The sequence below is a fragment of the Pan paniscus genome, chromosome 1 (assembly GCF_029289425.2).
Source record: "Pan paniscus chromosome 1, NHGRI_mPanPan1-v2.0_pri, whole genome shotgun sequence".
Taxonomy (NCBI): Eukaryota; Metazoa; Chordata; class Mammalia; order Primates; family Hominidae; genus Pan; species Pan paniscus.
The window spans coordinates 51,082,140-51,107,843 of NC_073249.2; the positions used below are offsets into that span (position 1 = coordinate 51,082,140).

Here is a 25,704-nt window from a genome sequence, read left to right on the forward strand (position 1 = left end):
CTAAGTAAGCATTTCATGGTTTATGTTATCTCAGAAAATTTAGTTTGCATCACTTTCTACTTGTTTGTAAAAAATGTCTACTTTGTTGCTTTTATAAAAATTGTTTTATATGTTAAAAATAAGGCAAAAGGTCTGAATATACAAAAGCCTTTGCAAAATCAGAGAAAACTGTTTAATTCAGATGCTTCACAAAAATTTAAAAAGCAACACAGAAACACTTAAATGAAATAAAGTATATAAAGTAAAAATAAAATGGATTCTCTACAACATTCCTAAGGGATTACGAGGTCATTAGCCATAAGGAAATTAATGAGTGTTCTCAATAAAGTAGAGAAAATACTAATATATTTTGATCTGTATATTTCTAAAGAGATATCAAAGCAAATAGGTTGATACCAGAAATATTAAAAAGAAGACAGTGTTAACAGTCATTGTTGTCAGGGTGATAACCCAATTACAGATCAAGTTCAGTCACGTACAGGTAATAACAATAGGGCTCTTTGTGCATTACAGCTTTCGGTCACTAACACAATTCTCAACAGAATAATAAAGACTAGTGCTATTGGTACTGTTTCTTTTTCACCCCCATCTTAATCCCTCTGAGACCAATTATGTTATGTCAGCCTCCAGGATATACCCAATTTCCATCTACCCAAGGACACATTTTAGCACCCCAAAGTGGGTCTAATACATTAAAGTACACTATATTTTGGAGCTTTAGATATTTATACAAAATGATTAGGCGTATCCAACTTGTACACCAAAGTGTCACTAGTGATTGAATTGGGGGTAAAGGGAAAGGGAAAAGAAAGTAATCTTACACAGATATAAGGTAATGTAATGTCTATATTTCACAGCTGAAGATCATTCAGTGTCTTTTGAAAACTGTGAAAGTCTTACAGAAAGTTACATGATTTTGTAGGATCCCACAGGACATGTGAAATATAGGACACCGTTTTGGATTCATGTCATCAAGGAGCAAGTCCCCAGTGTTGCTTCAGAAGCATAGGTGAACAAAGGGACTGCTTAACTATATTTTTTAAACAAAAATAGAACATTCAAAGCTTAAAGATCTAATCTTACATGGCAACTTTCAGCAAGGTGGCCAACTGATACTGTAAGTGATGAGAATGTTAAATTTACCGAAACAATTTATAGGAAAGAAAATCAAATGTTATTAATAGTGTTTGAGATAATACTGTTAATTTTAATAAATAATGGCACAATTATATATTATTGATTTTATTATATATCTCTCTCTACATTTTAAAGTAAAATACTCTTACCTCAGCATTTGATTACATGTTTGCAGAGACTGCAGAAATATTTGTACAGAATTACCTTCAGACATTATTTGTGCCATATAAAATAATGTCCTTCTTTTAAATAATCTTGGGAAAATGTATTAGAAAAAAATCCTCTAACACCAACTTAAACAACTGTGGTTAATTTCCAGCAACAACTCCAGAAAACTTACATAGATCTATTACAATTTGTAAATCTAGCAATTACAAACTAAAAATATTTGGACTGCTCAAATGAATAAAAAAGTTTTATAAACTTAATTTAACTTCAAAGATGCATAAATAATCTCTACCTGACACTTTCATCTTGTTTTTTTTCGTATTTACATAAAGCAGTTCTTTTCATGAACCAAAACAAATGTCATGGTTTTTGTTACTGGCTTAACTCCCTTAAAAATCTTCTTTAAATATATTCTAAATTTAAAAATAAACAAAAATTATTTATAAATATTCGGTTTGAAACCCAGTTATATTTTTAAAGCTTTCATTTAGTGATTTCCTTTCCTTAACAGTAGCCATTTGAAAACAAAGTATTAGTAAAATTATGACAAACTGTAACTTTTTTTTGTTCAATATATTATGGATCAACATATTTGCTATCTTGAGATACATGCTTGGTTTTTCATACTCAAATATATGGAAATAATTCCTACCCTTCTGCCGTTTCCTCATTCTTTCCTTTCAATGTTACATTGCCCCTGAGTTACCATGAGCCAGAAGGGTGTTCTAAGCAAACACCTCATTGTGCCTCTGCCCTCTAACCTGCTATGCTTCTAGGGAAGGAGATTCCAGATAAATATGGTGAGTGAAAGGGTTAAGAAAAGAGAGGCAAAAAATAAAGAATTAGTAAGTCTAAGAGTAAAAATCATGAAATGCTCATTCATAAAACACCTGAGAGTTTACTTTGGGCTCTGTGTTCTTGTAACACAAACAGGGGGATGCCATGCCGCACGGGTACCACCGTGATGTCCAGTGTTTGCTCTAAACATTGTCTAGGTCTCTCCTTACTCATATGTAAAGTGAGAATGATGCCATTGCCCTTCTTTAGCAGGAAAATTGATAATCGCATTAAAGAAAATGTGATTTCAAAAGTTGAAAAAAATTCAGTATTGTAATTTTATTCAAAGCCACATAAATATGTTGTACTCTCCAATAACCTATAAATATCTGAAATCAGTTTAGTTCAATTAAAAATTTATTTTTGTTATTCATACATAATCAACCATAGGAAAAAAAACCTGTACTTTTTAATCCCTGTGTTCATTTTAAATACTCCAGAAAATCAAGACTTTTCTTGTTTCAACAATATAGGAAATGATGCCAGAAATTCTTAAACATTTGAGTGAAGCAGCAGAAAAGATATTATCAGGCTGCACTGCTAAACTATTCCAGGAGAAGCCAGAAAGAACCCTCCCCTCCTGCCTTCCATTTCTCTAACTTTAAAAAAAAAAAAAAAAAGGAGAGGGACAGTGTCCACCTAAGAAAGAAAGTCAAAAATAATAGAAAGGAGATAAAACCAAAATATATTTATTAGCATTTATGAGGTAAAAGTTTATGATTCATTCATATTAGTTATTTGATTGAATGTGACCTTTCAGGTTGATATTTTATGGGTTAATTTTTTTGAGTGGGCTCATTACTTGATTTTTTTAAAAAACAAATAGTTTTCTATCTGTGGGCTGGAGGTATAAAGTCATAAAATGAACAGAAATTTAAGGTGAAACAAAAGAGACATTAAGTGATGTGGAAACTGATCACTGGGTTAATAATTCCGATTCCAAAATCACATTTTGTTGGTTTCTTCACCTAAAAAAGCGTTAATGAGACTTACTGAACTATCAAGTTTTTGAAAATATAATCAGAATATAATCACAATAACCACAAATATTGTATCCTTCAATAGTCTTTCTTATTTACAATACATTTAAAATCATTACTAAATAAACATCTGCCATAGCCACTAGTTCAGATCAGCAAGCACTATTGTAATAATAGTCTACTTTATTAAAAACATTTTAACCGTCTTTCCAATGTTTGATAAATGCTTAAATTTCTTTTTCACTCAAAGCATTGTTTTTAGTCCTCAATTTATCTCTACTCAATTTTCTTCAACGAAGGGCACCATTTATCCTTCTTTCTCATTTCCATTTCTTAAACTTTCATCTGCAAACCCTGTACTCAGCTTACAGAACTTTCTTCCAAATCTGTCTCCTCAAACCTAACATGAAAAGAAATGTTATGCTTTTTTGTTTGTTTGTTTTTGAGACGGAGTCTTGCTGTGTCGCCCAGGCTGGAACGCAGTGGCGCGATCTCGGCTCACTGCAAGTTCCGCCTCCTGGGTTCACGCCATTCTCCCGCCTCAGCCTCCTGAGTAGCTGGGACTACAGGCGCCCGCCACCACGCCCGGCTAATTTGTTGCATTTTTAGTAGAGACGGGGTTTCACCGTGTTAGCCAGGATGGTCTCGATCTCCTGACTTCGTGATCCACCCGCCTCGGCCTCCCAAAGTGCTGGGACTACAGGCGTGAGCCACAGCGCCCGGCCCAGAAATGTTATGCTAAAGCAACCACTGAGGCACCACTGTGTCAACCTTTCTTATGCCTTCTCTATTTAAACTAGGAATTTTTAATAACAAATAAAAAGTATTGAAAGAAACGAAGTATATATTTTGCTTGATATTAATGCTGACATTTTAACAGTATCAGTTAAATTTCAAAATAATTAACAATATAGCTATTTACTATTTTAGAGTTTCATGAGATAAGTTTGTGAACAAACAGATAATTTTGATGACTACTCCAATGTCTCTCAAAGAAATTAAATACTGAAATGGAAGGAAAACAGTCTATTTATCTTATTTCCCAGTAAATGGACACCTGGCATTACAGAGAAAATGAGGCCTATGTAAAACAGGAAGTAATATCAATAAAACAAAACTATCACATCCTCTGGCCTATCTTGTGAGTAATTTTCTGCCTTACTCTACAGAGAGTTCTTTGGAGAAGTTTCTCTCACTCATTCAATTGTCATTTATTGGTTCATCCTTTAATCTAACTCTGAGATTCCTGCCCACATTCCCTCAATCAATCAATCAATCAATTACTAAGCCTTTTAAAATGTGTCAGGCCCCAGGCCCTAGAGTTATACAGATAAGCAGCAGAGTTACTGATCCTCAAGGGCAGGAGCTTGACAGTCTGCAGGGGGAGGCATCCATGCAAGGAAGCTACTACAACATGGCGTAATTGCCAAGGGAGGAGGCTATGGGGAGAGAAGAAAGGATGTCAGGGAAAACTGTGCAGGAAAACTTTATGTCCCAGCTATGTTTGAAAGGAAAAGAGTGAGTTTCTTTGGAAAGAACAGGAAAAAGAGGTATTTCAGAAAGAGGAAACATCATCTATAAAAGCATGAAAATTCATGGAACTTCTAGTAGAACTTGCATTGATAAAGAGTTAGAGAAAGAAGAAAAGAATATCTGATGATCAATAATTCTTGAGAGATGAGCCCAGGTCAGTTTACGACGGGCCTTTTGAGTCACAATTCCTTATACATAAGTAAATGTTTGCTTCACTGTCACCAACAATACCAAGTTTCATTTAAACTAAGAGACATCTAAGGAAAGATATCTATCTTTTCAACCCAGGACTCTTGCTAAACATAGTAATTGCCCATTGATACATGGATGAGATCATTACTAGAAAAGGAGAAAATACAAAACACCAAAAGAAATCAGAAATAAATATATTTAAGTCAGCCATAAAATACAGATTCCCTAATATCACTTATGTGTAGCTGAAATATTTCAATCCAGAACCCTAATTATTTGTACACACTAAGACTAGCATAATTCAAAAGAAAAGATTTGACATTCAGGCTTATTTTTCTAAAACTTCTCATTTTTTGTTTTAATGCTTAATTGTTATATATGTTTTAGAATATAAGATAGGAAATTAAAAGAAAAATCCCAAGCTTTTAAACTCTGGGTTCTTAAATAGAATGACTATATCTAGAAATAAATTGTGTAGGGTTCCTGAGGATTCCTGTCAACTGAGGCTGATTGGCAGGTATGGCTAGTATTCTCATGAAATCCTCCCTTAAAATCTTGTTTGGGCAGTAACCTTAAAAATTTGGCAGTAGCTACACAAATTTGGTAAGCTCGTGAATACATACCTGATAAGTTGATTTGCTTAAATTTTTTTATTTTTCAAATACACACTCTGTTATCATTGTAGCTATAAAATCAACAAAATAAACTGTCTTTTAATTAAAAGTTCACTGTTGAAAAACTCTGTACTTCACTTTTTATTAGTTCCTGTATTTTGCCATACTAACAAATTAAATGATATTCTGGATTTTTAAAAGATCTAAAAAGTCTACTTTATTAAAAAAATTTAAGACATTATAGCACTACCAAATTTGGGATTTTTGGCTACCATGAATTCTGAATAATTATTTTACAAATTGAGTTCCTGCTTAAGGAGAGAAAATATTTATTAGCACATCTGCATTTCAAAGCTCTTGTTTTGAGAACTCTTCTACATAACTAAATAGATTAAAGTAACATTGTTATACAGTCTGCATATTTTTATATTCATTTCTTTAGTAAGAATTATTTTCCACATTTACCTAGAAACTACAGCTTTCTATTTCATCAGGGAATGACAACACATTTTACCAATACGAGGAATCACATTTTTTTGGAAAGTACACCATATAATGTGTTTTGCTTTACAGCTCTTTTCGAAACTGGTAACTATATAGAGTGAAGTAAAAAGTGGAATCTATTTTCCTTTCCCAACTCTAAGACCTTCTATCTGGGCCAGACTTTGATATTTGCCCCTTGGCTGAGAATCCGCATATCCAACTTCACACTTAGCTGCAGTGAAGTAGCCCTGCAGGCAGGCCGACTTCAACGAACCACTAGTGGTATCATCATTAAAATCCTGCTGAAGGTCACCATGGTAACCGCCTGCTGAGGCTTCACTGCTGCACTCGGCATCTCCTAATCAGCTACCATGTGAAATGCAAATTCAGACAGTCTGAAAATTAGTCAAGAAGAATAGGGGATGAGGATGCAGATATGTGAAATATTCATGCGCTTCATGGAAAAAAGAAGACAGCATGAATGACACAACAAAGAAAGGCCCCTGACATTCTTGCTATCATTTTGCATTATTGTTCACACCCTACTGTATTTCCAGGCCTATAGTTCTGAAGTTGGTTTTGTGAAATGCCATATTTATAGTCTATACCCAAAATAGTAATTAAAAATGGCTAACATAATAGTATTAACATCAAATAAAGATAATACTAATACTTTTAAATTATCATCACTGCTGTGTAACAGTTTATTCTAATTACCTGAATACAAATGCTATGCAGAAAAAAACAGGCATCACTGATTATCAGTATCAAAACTACCAGAAGAAAAAGTGCCTATTATATTCTAGGAACACAAATGCTTTACATGTGGTGAAAATTCTTTAGAGATATTTATTATTCAAGTTACACGAACTCAAATTTCCTTACATAATACTAAGACCCAATGCTATTCGTTTCACAATAGAAAGACTGACATGATTACCTAATAAGTGAACATTATAATTGTTTTATATTTTTCCTTTTCTCCTTTCCATTTTCCTGAGGCAAAAAATCTGTTGCTCATGAGAAGGTGCGATGTCCTAACTCAACACACTATTTTCTCTGGGTAGGTCCCTGATGAGTATTCCATAAAGAGCTAATATGAAACATTTTAGTTGACCTGAGATACTGCTATTCTGCATACATCCTCCTTAAATATTTGTAAAATGATGATACGTTAGGCTAAAATGGGAGATGTTTTGTTCAATGAAAGACTGGACATAGGGTAGAGCCAAAACAACTCACTTCAATGGGTTACCAAAGCAAGCAAGCAAGCATTCAGACTCAGATCTTAATAAGGTAGCCTTCTAAGATTTTCAGCCACAACTAACACACTTTTTAAACATGTCTACAATGATAACCTCGAAACATTTCCCCAGTAGAATCTGAGTATAGCAGTGAGGTGATGATAGGACAGGTATTGTCAAAGGAGGGAAGGTAAAGCTTAAATAATAAGGCTCAGAGATATGTAGTTAAGAGATGCGTGTTTCGAGTTTTGGAAAACATGGGCGAAAGGGAAGTTCTGCCAAAATAGAAAATTACAACTGTGTGCTGGTCTGGTCTGGGACTGTGAGAATAAGGAGTTAGCCCTGTTAGGAAGGGCCATCAGACATGATGATTAACTAGAGCCTAAGTATGAGCATTAATTCTGCCCTTTGCACCGTTCAGTACACTGTAGAGTCAGCTACTATTCTTATCACACCTAGAAAGTGGCCAATTTTACACCACATGCTGTGTTGTGTTGCACTACACATTATCAATTGCAGAGTCAACTCTTTAGACAGCAAGTCTCCAAGAGAATGAAAACAGAATTAAAAAGTGCTAGTTCTGCTACCTATACCATTCATTTTCATTTCTGGATAAAGTAAAATTTCTTAGTAAAATAAAAATGTTAGCAAAATGGACAACAGAAGAACATGTGGGCTGAAAATGACTTACTTCTTCTGAATAGTGATCTGAAGGAAGAGGTGGGTAGTCACACTGTTCTATCTTCTTACACAGTGAGTATAAATTCATTTTGTCACCATAGAAAGGACTCTGTAATGCAGCCATCTGTAAAATGCCCCCAATGAAACTGATATAGTTAGATGGTAACTTAAAAGGTGATTTCATCAAGTATATTATACGGGGGTAGAAAATAATCACAAATATTTTAAATAGAGTTATCTGGGCATTTTGATTTTTATGAATATCCCCTTCTGAGGAAATTTATTAAGAGTTAAAAATCTTACTGCAACTTTTGGTTATTTTTTTTCCAACATTTAAAATTCCCTAAAATAGAGAATTAGCATATTTCTTTATATACAAATGCAACATAAAACAATAAAGAAAAATAACACATAATTTAAAAACTCTTGGTACCTATAATGACACAAAAACAACTACTATATCTCACAACAAAACAGTCATCACAAGGTGTAGCTCAACCATACAGAACAAACATGAAACTGAAGTTAAAACTGAATTATAATCTAGCATAGGGAAGAGAATGCAGAGCATTTTCTCTTGCATAATAGTTTCTGAAGATAAAAGTTATTCTGAGAAAAAACAGTCTTTTCAATTTAAATGCAATAACTGATCCCCAAATAGTTTACAATGAATTAGAACTCTTTTCTTTTGATAATGTCTCAAAAACATTAAATTAAATATGTTCAAAAGCTCTATGAGTCATAGCTGTAATTCAAGGCTTCCAAATGAGATTTTTATGCAGAAAAACACGACCCAAAGGATGAACAACTTTAAAAAAGACATTATTGAATTTAAATTTATTTTAAGACAAGGTTCTAACTTGACATTTAAAGTGCAAGCAAGTACTGTGGTAAGCAGTGTTACAAACTAAAAATTCAATTTAAAATGTTCGCATCCTGTTCAAAACCTTCTAAATCTTTGAACCACAGCAGCAAGAATACAACACGGAGTGCCAGGCTGCCCCAAAGTCAGTCACCCTTTTCTACATGTGCTAATAAGTTTGATTTTGGAAGGACAATGTGTACATTCCCCAGACAGGCAGAGTGTGTGTGAAACACGCTAGTCCATGCTGTGCTACTCAGTGAGCGTCAGTGGGGACAGGACAAGCTGAAAATGGCTCTCATCTGTCTTCTGTGCTCCAGACAGAGCTTTAACTCCTTCAGAGCCTTGATGAGAAGGGGATGGGATTGGAAATCAAAACTGGAAAGTAGCTCAACACATTTTTATCTTGCCTATGTTTTACATAAAACGTGCACACAACTATACAGAAGTACCTTAGGAAGAGTTGTTTCACATGACGAGAAAAAAGTTAAAAACAATCTGAATGCCCCTAATCATATAAAACACTCTGAGAGGAAATTTCTAAAAGAACCACAATAATAATAATAATAATAATAATAATAATAATAATAATAGTGGTTTTTGTTTTAAATACAAGGACACTTTAAGATAAATGTTACCTTAAAAATACACTGTATATATAAACTATAGTCTCTCCGTGTTTGCAAAACCTTAAGTAAATGTACATATATTCATTATCATATTCTAGGCGTTCATTATAGTCCTTTTTCTCAGTACTGCAGAGTGTTAAAAAAAAAAAAAAAAATCTGAATGTCCCCTAAGGAGTTAAACAGGAATAGTATATTTTCATGCATCTCCTGCTTTGACAGATGAAAAATGTCAACTGTCCTGTTTTTATTTTCAAGCTTTTGCACTATTCATCTGGTTCATTAGTGCATCTCGATGCTGCCCCTGACAGCTGCTCGCCCTCTCCTCCCAGCAGCTGAATTTTTCAGGCTAATTTGATCCTCCACACTGAGACGATCGCTAGAATGATTGACTTACTCCCTGACCTCCAGGGTCTGACTTTCCTGATTAGTATTCTGGGGGTGTCGGAGGGACGAAAGCCCACTGTCTGTCTTCGGGGCTGGTGGCAGCTCTCTTTTTTTTTGAACTGTAAGCCACCAACCTACAACCCTGTAAGGATGCAATTGCTGCGCTGAACAATAAAGGAAATGTGTAAAACCTACTTTTCCATGTAAAGGTCCGTGTAGCAAAAGCACAGCATCTTGATTTTAATTAGTAAAGTCTACTTTGTTGCATATCAATTAAAACTGTACTGCTAGTTTTTTTTTTTTTTTTGAGGTTTCAGGAATATTTGAAAGTCTAATTTTCTGAGTTTAAAATACATTTTCAAAAAAGGCTTCCTACGTCTTCATTGTTAATAATAATTTTTTAGTGGGTACAATACAAAATACGTGATGTTATGACCAATTTTTAAAAGCCAAACTGTTAGCTATTTCTATTAACAGTACATTGAAACACAACTGAAAGGAAATAGAACATAAATTTAAATTAAAGCTTTAGAAAAATTCTAGTTCTTCTAAAAGATTTGCATGGAGAAATCAAGAAAATGCGTTGAGATGAAAACTAACATTAGCATGATAGATACTTTAACTCAAAATCATCCACAATACATATAACTCATGGATGTAGAAATGTCCAAAGATGTTATTTTTATTTTTGTGGCATTTTAAGTCCATACAAAAATGGGACACCGTCTCTCAAAGGCAAATTCAAAATGTGATAAATTATTTCAGTTTTCACATGAGTATGCTAGATCTAAAAGAATTATGCAAACTTCCTCTCAAAAACCACTTACTACCTCAACAGAACTTTTTCTTTTTTATTGCTAAATTTAATCTAGTTATTGGAAACCAATTTGCTGTTTACTTTTAGGGATTTGAAGATAATATGTTGCTTTGATAATATTAGACTATGGCCTAAAGGAATCTAAGGTTAACTAAACAAACATAAAATATTTTAAATGTACAGAGTGACTAACTTTTAAATATTATAGTAACAATATAAACAATCCAGTTCTTTTTAGGATTGTACCAAATTATTAACAAAATATAACACAGTGAGCGTAATTTCTTGTAATCTCATGTGCACATATAAAGACATGTTTTGTTACATTACTGACTCATAATTTTTCATAACAAAAATTATCCAAAGTATGAGTTTATTTAAGAATATTTAAAAATCCTTTCATTTTAAGTAGTTGTTAGTCACTTTAGTAGAAAAGACAAAACAAATAATGTCAGGTTCCTTAAATTAAGGAAATTTGAATCTGCAATGAATAAAATAATAAAAGATCATGACATACATTTTTAAAGAGTCAAAAAACACCTCCTAATGCTCTACTTCCAAGTAATGGTGGTACAATTAAAATAGATGATTTCATCATATATTTCATTTAGTTCTGGAGGACAAGAGACAGGAAATATATATAGTAGGAAATGCACTGGTTTCTATTTATCCTCTTTAGACTTCTCTCATATACACAGAGATCTGAAAATGATTCCTACACAGGGATATGAAAATGCTTCCATGTATTACATTTCCTCACTTTATTAAAACCTACTTAGATATAGACTAATTTTTAATTAACAGCTTTGACTCGAAGCCTATATTCCTAGGAAAATTATCATTCAATTAAAAAAACAAAATTACAGAAGTCACTAGCTTGAGATACTTTTATACTAACACAGATGTAAAATGTGTTACTAACATGCTTTCTTTTATCCACCCAAATTATTACAGTGCAACATTTCTAGAGGACCTACCTACATGATTCCATCTTCCTTTGATAAATGATCACCAGTAGAACAAAAGAGAGAGTATTTCACTGAGCTTTACCAATACAAATTGTTACTCATGGAAACTAAATTGATAACCTAGAAGAACTATCTGTTTGCATACTATCCTTAATGCTAAATTACACCTGTGTAAAAGTGAAATAAAATATTGATAAAAATATTTACTATACTTTCATATATTAAATCCAATCCATTATGCCACTCCTGTAATGCATGGATCAAGATTTACAGATGTTCAAACGTATATTTTTACAAATGCAAGATATACAGAAAGGCGTTATATTAACATAAAAGTTAATGCTTTAAAAATAAACTTCTCATCAAAAGAACACAATTTAAAAATATATTAGATGTGTAGGAATGTATAGTTATTAAATTCCATTATACAAAGTTATTAACCCAACGAAAATTCTTCACAATTAAAAAGGTGATTCTTAAACATCCAGAAAAAAGTAAGTATATACTATAAGGATAGAGGAAATATACTAAGTAAAACTGCATCAATATTTGGAATTTATCAACATTACCTACCTCATATAGTAGACAGCCAAGAGACCAGATGTCAGATTTGAAGTTGTATCCATTTTCATGTATTCTCTCTGGAGACATGTAATAAGGCGTACCAACTGCAAAAAAACAAACCAAATAAAGTAAGAGGTATATAAAAATAAAGATGCAGCTGTGGTAAGAAACTACATACAAAATTTTGAATTTAAAAACATCACCAAAATAATTCATTAGGATCGAAAGCTGTTTTTGAGAATACTAAAAACTTTAAAATTTCTTCTTTACTTCTTGACCCTTAAATAGTACACTAACAACTGCACTAAACAATGTGGTGGGTTAAACTTTATTTCCTTTTGATCAATCCAAGAAGAATCAACGGAGCATAACTAAGGGAAAAAAAGTAATTCTGCCAAGAATACCTACTTAAATGATTCATGTTGGCTTTATTTTTTAAAAAAAATATGGCTTGAATATCCCAAATAATTAAGCATGATAATTTATGTAAAAATAAATAATATAACAATTTAGTAGAGTATGAGTAAATAAATCATATTTGTTAACTTTTACAGAAACATCCTTTAGAACACAGCGTGGCTGTTAACAAATGATATAACACTTGATGCCTTACTTCCACTTTAGAAAGAATACCACAGACTTTTGTACATCAAAGGATTATATAATAACAAATGTGAAAGGGCACTGGCATCTCTGGAAAAATGTCTTGAGTTATTGTTACTACTGAGACCTTTTTAGAGACAAGACACTCAAGATAATTTTTGTTTTAATTGCTTGCTTTGATGTGCTAATACTTTCTTTTTTTAATGACTGTTTTAGAAGATGCTATTAAACACTTGAAAATAAACAAAAGCATATATGTTACACTTTGAAGTGTAAAAATATTTAAGTGACTTTCAAAGTGAGTATCTTTAATTTCAAACTCAGATGGCTATTTCATCATCATTAGTCTAAGGCTTTTTGCCAAATAGAAAGTCAAAGTTTAAGAATATTTAGAATCTTATTTACCTGAGGGAAGGGCTACCAAAAATATGTTGCTACTCAAAAAGAAAAGGGCATTTTCCTTTTTCTATTAATTTTCAAGACCTCCCCAGGTGTTTACTATAAATCTTAAATAAGACTAACAAGACTGAATAGGGGTCTTTAGTCAGAAGCAACAAAAAGATTCACACCAATAATCAAAGCACTATACTCAAAGGCAGGAGTCAGTTTGCCAAAAGAATAAAGTTATAACCTAATAGTTATGTGTGGAAACTATACTAAGCTAAAGGTGAAAACATCATGTACCATGACCCATGATATCCTACCTGTATCGGAATCCGTTTTTACTAATCATGGATAGCCCTAGTCAGACTGGATGAAAGAAAAGTATTTATGAAAGTGATGAAGAAACGTTAAAAAAAAAGTATGCAAACAGAAGGATAAGAAACTTAAATAAAATACGAACTATTAATATACAAAAATTAATGAGACAAACTTTAAGACATAAATTATTTAATTGTAGCATTTACTTTGAAGACAAACAGGTAAATACGCCAATTTCTATAGTGTCAGAAAAGCAAAGAACTTTGGAAAACAGCTAGGTTTAAAGAATCTGTATTATTACTGTGTAAAATAAACACAAGCTATCTAGCTTTGGGAGTTCTAACTACTTTCACCTGTAGTTTGCATAAGTGACACCAATTATTGGAAATATTCACACATTCTCTCCATTTAAGGAAGGATGGTAGGTACAGTTGGAATAATAAACAGGCTCTGCTCCTGGTTTCAGGACATAAAGCAAGTGACTGGCAGTGAGGAATGTGCAGAGAGAGGCTTCACAGAATCCACAGGGGGGCAACTGAAAACACTGAGGCTTGAAGGTTCAGAGTTTACCAAAAGCAAAGGTAATTTTAACCAGTAGCTCTGGGAAACCTGCTGATACATTAGGGGTTTGATATGAGTGTGAAAGATTGATGATAAGGAAAAAGAAGAACAAATGCTAGCATTTTACAGAGATTAGCCCCAGCATAACACCTTAACTGCAACACAAACTGAACTCAAGGACGACCCAAGTGAAGGGAGCAGAGGAAAAGAATGATTAGGAATTCTACTAAGCTAAACTTAAAATGTAAAAAATGTTAATGTACAAAAATCCTTTTTCAGTGAGCTGCTGGAGGTCACTGCAAAAAGTTACACACTCAGTTAACACTGATACTTTAAATTTAGATACTGATTCTTAATATTATAAATAACAAGCCTCTTTATATTAAATAAGCATGTTTTATTTCAATATTTAAACTAAATATATTCGTTAGTATATATTAAAATGTAAAGCTAAGGATGCTACTCACCTCTTTGATCAACAAATTTCCAACAGTCATTACATAAGATGAGTAACTTTGTATTCTGCACTATAATTATTAATAGGATAAATTCATAATTCACTAGGGAACACAGGCCTAAAGAGGGAGGTTCTACTGTCTCCTGACATGCTTCCTCATATGCCCCTCCGTTCTGGACAAGGACTCACGCTGACTGACACTGAGCAAAGAGGTTCAGCCCCATCACGTAAACTGATTCGTCCTTACCTCTCTCTATCTAGCAGAGAGGCCTAAAAGTTTAAGTGCTCAGGAAAATTTGCAGTACATTTAAATGCAGTGATATGTTTTCAACATTTCAAAATTAATGAAGATATAATTATTTCCAAAAACCTTTTTCAGAGATTCATGACAGCTGTGTCTACGATTACTGTTGCCTCAAGAATGTTGTGACTTCTTTTAACAGCTGTACAAGAAAAGAGAGTTACGGAGTGATATGATTAGACATTAAAATGATCATGCGAATTACTGTCCTATGTATTGAGAAGCTTGAAGACTACAGTACATGTAATTCCACTTATCTTTCAAGAATTTATGATTGTAGGTAAAATGAAAGTACATTTTGCAATAGCAGATACTTATGCCACTTTAACCTTCGGACATGAATAAAAGTAGGAAATGGATGATAACATTATAAAAAACAGAGGCTGACATTAGAGGAAAACTGGTAACAACTAAAAATCTTACCTGACCTTTCTTTATTCTATATGAATATTACATTAAAATATACTAAGGCAGTCATCCATATGTAAAAATCCCTTTCATTACATTGACTTATTCTAGCTATATGAGAAAAGTTTTATATGGTATATACTCCATAAACAATAAATATATTCTAATCTTTATCCTGAATAAAATGAAGACTGATATTTAGAAGTTCTGCAATATGTTTAAGAGAACCAACAAGTTCTGCTAACATGTTGCTATTATGGAAGATATCACTAAATTGATAATTTTCATCAGAGCAGGTTATATACAGAATAGTTTAGCTAACAATTTAGCACTGTAATCTCTGCAAAAATTTGAATGAAAAAAGAAAACAATGACTGAAGCATCCTCACATGCAGTTAGCTTTGGATTGCTTTTTTGTGTGTTCTTTAAACAAGGGAGGCAGCACAAAACCAGTGAAAGATAAATCTCTTTCACATCTTACATTTGCCACTAACTAGTTAGGACCATTTAACTTCTCTTTTTATTTCCTTCCCTCATCTGTAAGATAAAATGAGAAAGATGAGCTGATCTCTGAGGTCCCTTTTGCTTTAAAATTCTGTACCACTTACAGAAACTCTACAAAAATCCATCTGGAAAACAAAATGGAAAAAAAATTGTCCTTTTTAAACTATTACTTAGGACAGCTGAGTGAGAGTGTTTTAAGTCGGAGAGTACAAACAAACGAACTGAGTTTAGAAATATAGTTTCTTTCTCCTAGAATCAGAGCAAACTACAGAAAAGAAAGCTTTGAATATTCCTTGTTGGGAAAATTAAAAGGAGACAAGTCATCTTACACCTCAGTTCGATATAAACACACACACACACACACACACACACACACACACAACTTCAGGGAATAGGACTTAATTTCCATTATTTCCTTCATACTCATGAGTCAGCCCAGAAATTATGTTGGCAGACAGAATGGAGAGAGGCCAAATTTATTTCATTGTTAGTAGTATTAACTGAGGTCAATATAGAATGGCTGAGTAGGAGATCAATATTTCTTCTGCAAAAGACATTTATAAAATAGAATTTGTCATCTTTGAAGTGCAACCGATAACATTTAAGAGCTTTAATAATGCTGAGGAAAAACACCTAAGCATATTTTATTGTTATTGTTGCTGTGCTCCAGGTCCTGTGTTCAATGCATCCTATGTATTATCTTGCTGAATTTTAACAAAAGTTTACCATGCCCTGTTGCATGGCATACACAATTCTAGGTCCTGTGGTGACAGAAGTAAACAGGACAAATCCTTGATCTTGTGGGGCTCACAGTCCAGTGAAAACAGGGACTATTATAAAGTAGTTTTATAAGATGTTTCAATTATTATACTGCTTTAGAGAGAAGGCATAGGGAAGTTGGTCAGGTAACTTGCCAAACATCATAAAACTGGTAAGCTGTAGACCTGGAATTCAAACCTAAGTAGTTCTTGTCTCTTGCATTTAAGCAGATGGTTATTTCATTATAACTGACCACTGTGAAATACAACTGAAAAAAATATCTGTATCTTTCCAAATTAAGAAGCAGAGAAATCTTCTAAAAGTCACAGCATGTACATAAGAAAAACCAGGAATAAGGGTCCAGGTTCAATGGGCCACATGTGAAAATTATGCTACTCTGCAGCTATGCCGATTTAAATAAATACCTGTTATGGCGGCTGGGAGGTTAAAGGTACACTGTTTAAAATTAGATAATAGCTTCTTACCAGAGCAATTACTTAAGTCAAGAAGGGATTGAAAGTTAAAAATAAATCAGTGAAAGCAGCCTATAGTACTGACTGAACATATGCTGCCTTTACAGCTCTCAATCACCCTGAACAACGAAGGGGAATAAGCCAAAGATCTATCGAGAGGTGCTAGGAAAGGTGTGGGAAAAACAAGTATGTGACCACAGGTGGCACCTGGCACCAAAAATGAAACTGTTTTAATGCCTGGTTCAAGAACACTAATTTTCTAAGTTGAAATCAGAGGATATATCGCACTTGGAAATAGTGTGGGCAACACGAATTGTACACTCAAGAGACTCTAGTGTGAAAATTCTGATATCGAGCTTGAATGATGGCCATGCATTTACTCTGCTGGCAATATTACAAAATCAAAGAACCATTTGTCTCACTGAGAAAGGTAAACAGGAGTTCAAGCAATCCTATAACAAAAACAAAAACAAGAACATAATTTCCTCCCGAGAGGTTTCAAATATTTGTTTAGCACAAGGATCAATATGAGAGAGTTTTAGTTAGCTTTTTTTTTTTTTAAAGCAAAAATCTATCTCATTTTTAGGATGTACAACAAGCACATACAAGTAAACTCACACACAAACATGCAGTAAGCTAACAATGAAAGAAAATGATTTGTTTATAAATTTTTATTAAGCCAAGTGTGGCATTTTCTCCCTTGAAAAGTAAATGTAAATTACAATGCAATAAAGTACCTCTAAAGACCTATAATAAAAATGTGAAAATCTAAAGTCAAAATATCTCTTCAAAAAAGAAATACTTATTTTCAGTAAATGTAAACTTCCTCTAATTTTGGAACCTCTTCCGCAGAACCTCTCTAGCTTTTTTTTGTTTGTTTTTGTTTTTGTATTGAGACAGAGTCTTGCTCTGTTGCCCAGGCTGGAGTGTAGTGGCGTGATCCACACTCAGCTATTTTTTTGTATTTTTAGTAGAGATGGGGTTTCACCGTGTTAGCCAGGATGGTCTCAATCTCCTGACCTCGTGATCCACCCGCTTCGGCCTCCCAAAGTGCTGGGATTACAGGTGTGAGCCACCGCACCCAGCCTAGAACCTCTCTAGCTTTTAAACAATTTCACCTAATTATGCTTTAGAGGAGGATATGAATGTCTCCCTAGCTGTCGCGTCTATTAAAATGTCTATTAAATTAGTCTATTAAAATGGCGTTACAGGCAGAAATTTTGCCTCCATGATCTTCGCCTCTTGGTGCTATACCTGTTTATGTTACGGTAGTGGCAAGAGACTTTGCAGCCATAAAGGTTGAGGACTTCATAATAGGAAGATTACCCTAGATTATCAGTAAGAGATGCAACAGAAGGGGCAGGGGAGATTCAAAGTGTGAGAGGGACTCTCCACCACTGCTAACTTTTAAAAGGGAGGAAGGAAGCCAGGAGCCAAGGAATGAGGGCAGCCTCTAGAAGCTGGGAATGGCCCTCAGCTCACAGCCAGTGAGGAAACAAGAACATCAGTCCTACAAAACCAAAAAACGGAATTCTGCCATAATCTGAATAGACAAGAAATGGACCGAACCTCCAGAAGTCCTGCAATCCTACAGATACGTTGATGTTAGCCTGGTTAGAGTCATATTGGACTTCTGACCTACAGAACAGAAAAATAATACGTTTCTGTTGTTTTAAGCCACTAAGTTTTTGGTAATGTGTTAGGGCAGCAATTGAAAATAAACACAAACGTGTTAATGATTCATGCATTGAGTGGGAGAATGAAACACTCAATTCTATGTGGTATGGACCTACCTCACACCAAGAATTACGTAAGGACCGAGGGGGTAAGAGAAAAATGCATATGGTTCAAAAAAAAAAATTTTTGACCTCTAAAAGCTCACTGGATCATTTTGGGATGGTGTTCTTTTTTGTCAGGGGTGGCGGAGCAGGAGAAGCCAATACATTCGCCAAAAGAAGAATAATAATATGGTTAATAACGCAATGTATACAGGTTTAAATTATGGTCCTTTGTAATTTAAATGAACTCTGGCTTGGTCACTAACTGACAGAAATCTAAACTTGATAATCATACCTATCTCAAAGAGATGTAGAATAGAAATCAGTTAATGTGCTACATGGCACTTAGTCCATATGAGTATTTGAAGCTTGATAAGTAACTATTTTTTATTATAAATGTTTTAAATTGACCAAAATAAGCTCTTATCAAAAGCAAGTCCAGCAGGGATAACTGCAGATTTATTGATCCAGAGAAAAGTCACCAGGGATCAATACTCCAGTGAACCTCATGAATCTTTCTGGATTTAAAGATAATCTCTCTGCTTAGAATTTTCCAATTTAGAAAGATGTAAATTTCCTAACGGCTCACTATTCATTCACCACTACCACCCATTCCCATTAAGAGAGTTAATTACCCTTTGGTTGCAATAGCTACAAATATGTCACAAAAATAAACAAGTAGAAAAAGGATACAAGCAGTATTTTTAAAAAAATTGAAATTAGGTATTTTTCCTCTATCTCAAAGCCATGAACAATACTCATATTCATTATTTCTGATTCTCCTCTTCCTGAACAAATAGGAGAATTACATTTCCCTGTCCCTTTGAGATACTCATTGCCATGAGATCTGTTTTGGCCAATGAAATGTGAATGGAAGTAATCTTTTACATTCAAGCAGAAGGGCTTAATTAAGAGCCAGTAAGTGATTCTCCATGCTCTCTTCCCCTCATGGGATCACAAAAACGTATGTTGATATGAATATAACACAAGACTGAAGCTGCCTGGAATGCCAAGTCACCACATGAAGGGACGTCAGCTACCTTAAAGACCAACAAGCGTCTACAACTCACTGTGGGTGACAAAAGATTAGAACATACTTCATTGCTAAGCAATTGAGGCTTTTTTGTATTGTTTCTTCTTGCAGCATAATCTAACCTATACTTACTGATACACTTAGTCAAATTCACCCTTTATGTGTGTAGTCTGTCTCTAAGCTTCATTCATTTAATCAATATTTATTGAGTATCTATTACGAGCAATCCCCTCTTCTAGGTATCTAGGATACATGAGGGAACCAAATACACAAAGATCTCTGTCCTCATAAAACTTACATTTAGCTGGGAGAGACAATACATACAAAGCATAATAAGTAAATTACACGGCATGTCAGAAGATACTAAGTCCTAAGGAAAAAAGAAAAAATAAAATAGTGTAAGGTTTAGGAGTTCTAGGGGTGGAGTGGGAGTGAAGCGGGGGCAGTCAGGTTCAGTTTTAAATAGAGTGATCTCAGTTTTCTCATCTGTAACTTACTGTACCCACAACACTGAGGAACAGAGGAGAAAATGTGCTTTAAAATGCTCAGAAATTTTTAAATGCTATACAGTACTCGTATTCATTGCCATTGCTGTTATTGTTAATATTTAGTAGCAACAGAGGATTCTCCTGGGTCACTATTATAGGAAATAAGGGAAGTTTGATATGATTTGCCTAGAAATAGTATATATTTGGAATATATAAAATTGTTCTGGTATTCTGTTTATATGTTTAAATATTCAATGATTAAGATACTTATCTCTTAGTAAGCTGCCTCTGGGTCAGAATGTTTTTATTTGCTGAAAGGAGACCTCAGAGTAACTTAAGAAACAGAAATATACCAAAAGTACATTTTGCCTCTTACGATACGAGAAAATTTATTACTTGATTGCCGTGTTCCAATTTCACAAGTTTTGGTGAAATTTTAGCTTTCAGTATAAAATAGCCACTTCTTTAGAAATATCAGCTAAAGTTAAGGGTGGACAGATGGCCATGAAGACAGATTTTGATATCCTAGAGGCCTATTTCCTGTTTACTTCTGAATCTTGGAGCAGCAAGAGTAGTCAATTCTAGGAGAGACAGCAAACTATGTCTTCATATGTAGGCTCCTAAGCAATGTAACAAAGCCGAATATAGTATTTCTAGATCTAATAACAACAAATCAGAAAACAGTATAAAGAAAGAAAAAATGTCACAAGGAACTGACATAATGAAAAAACAGACTTCATGCGAGAGTAAACCCAGACTAGGAAGCCACAGACCTATTCACTATCTTCTAGCTGTTTACCTTTCTCTGCTTCATTTTCTCAACTTTAGAATACGAACAGCTCATGTGCATAGTTCACGTGTATGTGTAAGGATTTTAGAGAGTTGAATGATTTGCAAACTGTAAAGAACTATGATAAATGTTATTATACCCCTCCAGAAGCACAAGAAGCTGTGTAAATGAGTAATTTATGATTGACCAATTCAACAGGCCAGATAACAAGTCTGGAGAATGTCCAAAAGTAGGTAGAAATGGGAATTAGCATTTAAGTAAATGAAACAGCATGAAGGCGCTGCAGACCTAGACCACTGTTTTCCAAATTGTGGGTCATACAACCCATTAACGAGTTGTGAAATCAATTTAGTGGGCTGTAACCAGTGTGATTTCTAGTGAAATAACATAGAACAGACAATATCAGAATGTAATGCAGTTCCATCATTGTCAAGAAATTTGAAAGCCACTGACCTACACTATTAGAAAGCTTAAGAAAGTTGTGCCCTCATCATAAATTTTAAAGATGTAGATATAGATAAGTTTCTTAACATATATTTTTATAAGATTGACAAATAATAAGGCAAAATTCATAAGTGTCCTACACTTATGTCAAAATATCCTACAATTAGTCTCCCTAGCCACACCTCCATCCAAATTAATACAAAAACAACAATTGAAAATCTTCCCTAACATAACTTCGTGTAAAAACAAAAGTGAAGGTGGGAGGAGGATAAGGAGACCAAAAAAAACCAAACAACCATATAGATCACAGACCACAGGCAGTGTAAACATTCTGCTCTATGGGCTAATGAGTTCCAATGTGGTGTACTCTGCTCAGTTCTGGGTAGCACATACTAAGGGTACTCTGAGAGGAAAAGATGCAGACTTGCAGGACACAGAAGACCCTGAAGATAGGAGACTACCCTGGGCATGCTTAGCCAAAAGAAGAACGAAGGAGGCTCATGGCTACTGTCTTCAACCCAGATCACATCGCTCTCATTATATTTAACCTTGGGAAAGCTTGCCACTGCACTTAGAATAAAATGTGAATTGCTCCTACATCCAGCCCTGTCTTTTCTTCACTCAGTTCCAGCAGACAGAGCTTATCCTGTATCCACCTTTTGTATGAAATGCTCTTCAATCTACCTGGGACATTATTTCATAGCTGCCTCTTTTATATCCTTTACATCTCAGTTTAAATATCACCTTCTCAGAAGGGACTTGCCCCACCTCACTCTCTCCAAATTAGTTCCCCAACTGGCCATTTTCTGTCATATCACTAATAATTCATCCTAGTTTTTTGTTTGCTTTATTATCTATTTCCTCCCACCATAAGGTAAGCTCCCTGAGGACATGGACTTGTCTTGCTCAGGCTACATTCCTTGTCTCTAGAATAGCACCTGCATATAACAGGTATGAAAACTATTTTTTGAATCAATCAGTTCAGGCAGAATAAATAAATTGTACCTGGAGAACTCCTTTTCCACTTCCCCCTTTCTTTCTCTGCATCTTCATCACTTCACCACCACCACAAGCAATTGAACATTTATACAGTTCATTATAGTGTTAAGAAAACACTTGCATTCATTATATTATTTGGTCAGGGACTGTTTAGGAGTTAAGGGACAACATAGGATGGTTATTACCTGCATTTCTAGTTTTATAAATCCAGACACTGAGTTTTAGAAAAGTTAATACATGGCTTGATAAAGGTCCTACAGAGCATGAAAATCCTAAATTCTTCCCAAAGCATCATGCTTTTTCTCATGTTCACAAGAAAGCAAGAGGAAAAACATGGCTGGCACATCATGAACTGGGGAGATACAGTCAGTCAATAATCAGAGTGGAAAGTTAGAGGACACCAAACTGTAAAGGGCGCTGAATGCCAGGCCAAGGACCTTGCATGACATTCTTCAGGCAACAAGGAACCAAGGAGGATTTTGAGGAAAGTAACACAATCAGATAGTGTCTTTGAGGAAGATAACTCTAGTGGAAACACACAGAATGGATTATGAAGAAAAATATCAGAAACAAAAGAGGGTAATCTCTTAGTCCAAATGTGAAGTCAGTGTTGAGTAAGGATGAGGGAACGGAAAGTAGAGATATTTTGAGACAATGTATGTGGTGGTAGCAGGGAGGAAGCAGAAAAACAAGTGAAGACCTGTTAGGATATTTTTCTGTTTTGAAGATCTGAACATAGTTTGAACATGCAGCAATATCAGATTTAGTATTTGTAATTTTCAATCCTTATATTAAAGGAATTACTACTATGCTATGTCATCATACTTTTAAGAATTGGTTCTGAAAACTAATTGGAAATGTGGCCACCTATACAACTTTATTTGCTACAGAAGACAGAACTACAGGTTTTATTGTATGTTGATTTATTATGGAATGAAAAGATACAAATAAGAGACACAAAATGAATAGACAATTGAAAATGCAAAGACTTGCCCATCTCTTAAGGACTGTTAAATACAAAATAGTTTTGGAAGTGCACGATCCTATTAATGAATTAAAATGAGTTAAAATCGTATCTTGATTTTTCAACAAAAATGTATTTTGAAAATATAAATGCATAAGATGTTTTTAAAATCCTATATATCTTTGCATTTTAAAATTAAATTCCTGAAAATACCTCCTTTCCAAAGTTAAAAGAAATTTGGCTCCAGTACAAACTTTGTTTAAAGTAAACTTACTCAGATTTTTCTTTATGAACTACATAGAGATTTCATTTATTTATAGTTTCACTGAAATTTATACCTGCTCTATGGATGAATCATGACCTATAGATTGTATCCTCAGTAAAATTAAAAAATGAATCAACATTCAATAAAATCTATAGTTCTACTGTGTTTTCTATAAGCAAAATAAATTTGCATAGGTCACCACGTTTTCAATTACTTTTCAGTGCCGACTCTGAGAAGAAAACTTAAATTTGCTCTTAAAAATATATGACAACATAGCAGAGTAATACTTTTCCAAAAGTAAAAATTAGGGTCAATTTGTCATCAAGAATGTCTGTCAGGATTTCTATCCTTGCTATTTTATACATATTGTATGTTAGCAGAGAATTTTTCCTGATTCTTCTAAGTAGGATTTTTATGGAGTCCAAAGAGCCTTAGTAGACTGGAGTCCAAATTTTAATTATTTGTATTCAATGCACTATGTTTAGTGAACTTTAGTTTTAAACAATCAAAATCTTCAGTTCACAGAGAAGACAAGGGATAAAGGAAATTTTCTTATTTTAAGGATACATTTTTTCTCAAAATAATATGTAAAACAAAAAATACTTGTGAAAAAAATAATATTCTATGATTCATCCGTTAAGAAAACAGTCTCATTTCTATTTTTTCACTGCTGTATTTCAGGTATGTCTTAGAATGCTTAGTAATTATGGGCATGAGCATATGTTTATTTATAATGTGTATATATACACACATTATATATATATAACAATATATATTATATAAATATACATAATGTATATATATTACATATATATAATTACATGACCCTAGGTAAGTTGATTTTGATAAAACTTGGTATGAGAAATTCATAATGAACTATTAAATCTATTCAAATTAATTTTACTCTATAATTTCTACTAGCATATCACCTCAATTTGGAGATGCATATATGTTCTTAAATTCTGTTTAGAACTTTTACAAGAGGCAGTATCAGGCAAACCAAACAAAACGGTTAAGAAGTGGGTTTCATATAATAATGCCGGATCCTTCAGACTGGATAACTACAGCAGGCTCAGAGACAGTCTGCAAAGCAGCATGTAAACAACACACGTGTGTGCATGAGCAGGGGCATGTGCAGGTGTGTGTGTGTAATTGTAGCCTGGCATATCTAACTAAACTAGTGACAGAATGCTTTTATGACATTCTTCTATTCAGATGAGTAATATAAAGTGAAAACATGCTATCTACTAGTGATAAATGGCCCTGGCTTGGAACAGTCCAAGGTTTTCTCTATAGAACTCCTCCACTCTTTGTATTGCAGGTACTGTAACTTCCCCAATAAAACTTTATTAAAGTGCTGGGCAAACTTATCCATTTCTTATGGAATTTCATGTCAAATTTCTTTATTCAGGAAAAATTATAACGCTCTATGAAAATAAATGTGAAGTGAAAGGAGAAAAAAACTATGTTATCCAGCATCACTGTGAAATTTCATTTTCTCAAAATATTTGACAAAATTGAAATCCTGTTAAAAATGCAAAGCATTATCTTTCTAACACTCTTGAAATTAGGATACAATATTTTGTAATTCAGCAAATATTAACTGAGTACCTACTTACGTTTTAGGTACTGTTTTAGAAATATAGAAAAATTCGATGACAGGTTCAAGGCCACATGGAACCTTAGGTAACAAAGCCAGAAAAACTCAAAATCTCTAGTCAACTAATTCAGATGCTCATTTCACTATTTTGTTATTTAGTATAACTCATTTGTTCCTCATCAGGCCATTTAAAAGGATTTTATTTCATATCTCAAAACAATTTTATTAAAAAAAATGGCTTTCTATGAAATTATGACACCAAAGATGAGCACCATTAAATTTAAGCAAACTTATTTTTAATGTAACTTTTACTTAATTCTGATTGTCACCATTTGATCTAAGTCCTGTATTTACAAGGAGAATATATAATTTGAGGAGTTTTAAGATAAGCCCTATCACTCCTTTTAAGTTACTCAATTTAAAAATGATCTCTTTTAGTAATTTCTATTAATTCTAAACAATAACACTCACAACCATATACT

At 33.7% G+C, this 25,704-nt stretch overlaps 1 protein-coding gene across 4 annotated transcripts in view; it reads right to left on the reverse strand.

Moving 5' to 3' along the window:
* NEK7 (NIMA related kinase 7) overlaps positions 1 to 25,704 on the reverse strand; it is a 165,356-nt gene that overhangs the window by 17,313 nt on the left and 122,339 nt on the right. For all 4 annotated transcript variants that reach the window (XM_003823069.4, XM_055110070.2, XM_063597983.1 and 1 more), the window contains 2 exons: positions 12,103 to 12,197; positions 7,880 to 7,993 (listed from right to left, as the gene is read on the reverse strand). In XM_003823069.4, coding sequence (XP_003823117.1) covers positions 7,880 to 7,993; positions 12,103 to 12,197 — 209 coding nt within the window. The remainder of the gene's footprint in view (positions 1 to 7,879; positions 7,994 to 12,102; positions 12,198 to 25,704) is intronic.